The 2,718-nt window shown below is 40.6% G+C and overlaps 1 protein-coding gene across 1 annotated transcript; it reads right to left on the bottom strand.

Annotated features, from left to right (window-relative positions):
* Window positions 1-1,700: 1,700 nt before the first annotated feature.
* On the bottom strand, window positions 1,701-2,345 carry LOC138034763 (uncharacterized). The gene has a single exon (XM_068881876.1). The coding sequence runs from the start codon at window positions 2,343-2,345 to the stop codon at window positions 1,701-1,703; it is 645 nt and encodes a 214-aa protein (XP_068737977.1).
* Window positions 2,346-2,718: the final 373 nt, after the last annotated feature.

The raw sequence follows: 2,718 nt of genomic DNA, 5'->3' as shown, positions 1-2,718 counted from the left end.
ATGTCTCATACGTGAAATACGACACAGCGTGCGTGTTTTCCACTTGTGTTGTAAGCACGGATAGGATATCATCTACATATTTGGCGGTTAATTGTCGTATAGCCTGTCCATCCCTTTTAAAGCAAAGGCACAGCTACTTGCGTCTTCCTGGGTACATTCCCCGGTGGACCACTGGCTGCAGACTCTCCGATCTCAAATGGTAGTGTTGCTTCACCTTATTCACGGTATCTTTTACATGGATTTCAATCTTTGTAACGTCGAAACTTGCTTGCTTCATAGACACTCCTTCAAGTTTCATACCCTTAGAATGAATTCCAAAGGTAACCTATAGGTAAACAAGAATCTTCAGAAAAGATGAATATCGCTTCTGAGAGGCTCGTCACTATATTCAGTTTTCCAGCGGAAACATCTGTAACAAACACGGAGCATATCCCCTCGATTTGTTTGAATGAACATGCATCTTGTGATTTGAACAACGCTATTTCAACTTCGGATTAACAAATCCACGGTTACAAAATGTGACCTCTTGGTAAAGACTAACCTGAGGTTAGTTTAGCCCTCTTTTGAGCAACCGGGCCCTGAACTCTACTCTGAATACATCAAACTCTGCAGCACATAAAGCGGCCAAGACCAGCACGTACCGTTGAGCTCCCTCCTGCTTTCGTCTGATATCAAATTTGGCAAGTTGCCACTGTCCATCTGTGGCTATTTATATAGAAAAGTTTTCTATAAAAGTGACGACACATTTGAAATTAAAGACATGTTTCGGTCGTGCAACGACCATCTTCAGTTGAAAGTAGAATTAATTTGAAGTTACATTTGAATTTATAATATGCTAAACAAAGATAAATAACAACGCGAAATAAATTGGGAATCTAACAAAATAGCCAAAGGTAACAAAAAAAGAGTGTACAATGGAACATGTTGATTACAACGAGAGAGTTAAATTAACGTGATACAATTGCTTATTTAAAGAAGGTTGCTCCCAGGATATATGTAAGGCCTCTTTTATCTTGACCTGGAATTTTGTGGTCGCACGGTCTATAACTTCAAAACATTCCGCAGAGCAGGAGTTACGGCATGCCTCGGATTGTTGAAGGTGTTTAAAGATATGTGAGGTCCTGTCCCTGTTTAAGTGTTCGCGAATGCGTGTCGAGAGGTGTCGGCTGGTTTCGCCGACATAGCAAGAATTACAGCTTGCACAGGTAAACTTGTAGACAACATTCGAACAGAGTTCAACAGGCACAGGGTCCTTCACACTAAACATGTTACGGATCTTGAAGGAAGAAAAGGCTAGCTTAACATCAAGATTGTTACAATAACGTTTAAGTAATTTACGTAATCTGTTTTGTGCTACAATAGAGAAGGGCCCAACATAAGGTAATTTGAAAAAATGTGTAGGATTAGAGGGAGGACTAGGAGGTGTGTTCGAAAGGGTCTGAGTTTTTGTAATATACTGCTTAATGACTCTCTCAACGATATGACTGGGGAAAAGGTTTTTACGTAAGATTAATAACAATTTCTTGATATCCTCATGGAAGCCTATCCATGTGTTGTTGATCTTATACGTTCTGTCAACTAGAGTCCTGATTAAGCCAAGTTTGTAAGAGAATGGGGTAAAACTAAAATAATTAGTTAATAGACCGGTGAACGTTTTCTTACGATAGACCCTGGTAATAGGAGAAAGAGGTTGACTGTTGTCAATCAGCACATCCAAAAAGGGGATTTTTTTTATCCATCTCTTTTTCCATGGTGAAACGTATATTGGGATGTCTATCGTTGATGTAGTCAAAAAACAAAGTAGCGTCATGTTCAGTGTCAAATAGACAAAAAGTATCGTCAACATACCGTCGATAAAGTAAAATACTGGAGGCCTTGTAGTTTTCCAACCAGATCCTTTCATGGTGACCCATGAAAAGATTAGCCAACACCGGGGCAAGGGGAGAGCCCATTGCCACCCCATCAATTTGATCAAAAAACGAACCCTTAAACAGGAAATGTGTTTGAGCAGTGGCAAAATTAAAAAGATTTCTGAGTTCAGTTTTAGTTAGCTGGAGATCAGGGTTGCCCTTGGAGATGTAGTCAACTGCCAGGTTGACACACTCCTCCAAGGGTATGTTTGTAAACAAACTTTCGACATCAAAGGAAACCATGAACTTTCCCGATAAAGGCAATTCATTGATTTCACGAACAAAAGTAAAAGTGTCTAAAGCACAATATTCAGATGGGATATGAGGTTCCGAAAGAATGCATAAATACTTAGCCAGCTCATAGTTGTATGTTCCAATTGAAGAAACTATAGGACGGAACGGAGGAGTTGAGTTCGGCTCACGGGCCTTATGCATCTTGGGGAGGCCGTAGATTCTAGCAGGTTGAGAGCCAGAGGGATAGATTTTGTCATAAACACAGCGATCCAAATGGCCATTCTTTAGAAGCTTCCTGAGGTAACGTTGTAGCCTACCTTCTCTTGACAAGGTGGGGTCTTCCGTGATAGGTCTAAATTTGGAAGTGTCATTGATGATCTTGAGAATACCATTGTCATATGCAATTCTGTCCAGGACCACAACACCATTTCCCTTGTCCGGTTTTAAAATCACGATGTTTTGTATCTTCTTCAAGTCCTTCAAGATTCGGTATTTCTTACGATCGGCAGTCGTTGGTCGATGTGCAGATACGTAGGAGTGTGCAAGATGAGAAAGGTCAGCCACCAGTTTGGCA

Source organism: Montipora capricornis, unplaced genomic scaffold (genome assembly GCF_036669925.1).
Source record: "Montipora capricornis isolate CH-2021 unplaced genomic scaffold, ASM3666992v2 scaffold_164, whole genome shotgun sequence".
NCBI lineage: Eukaryota > Metazoa > Cnidaria > Anthozoa > Scleractinia > Acroporidae > Montipora > Montipora capricornis.
Note: the sequence above shows the minus strand (reverse complement) of the source record. Positions and strands in the feature narration are given on the sequence as shown.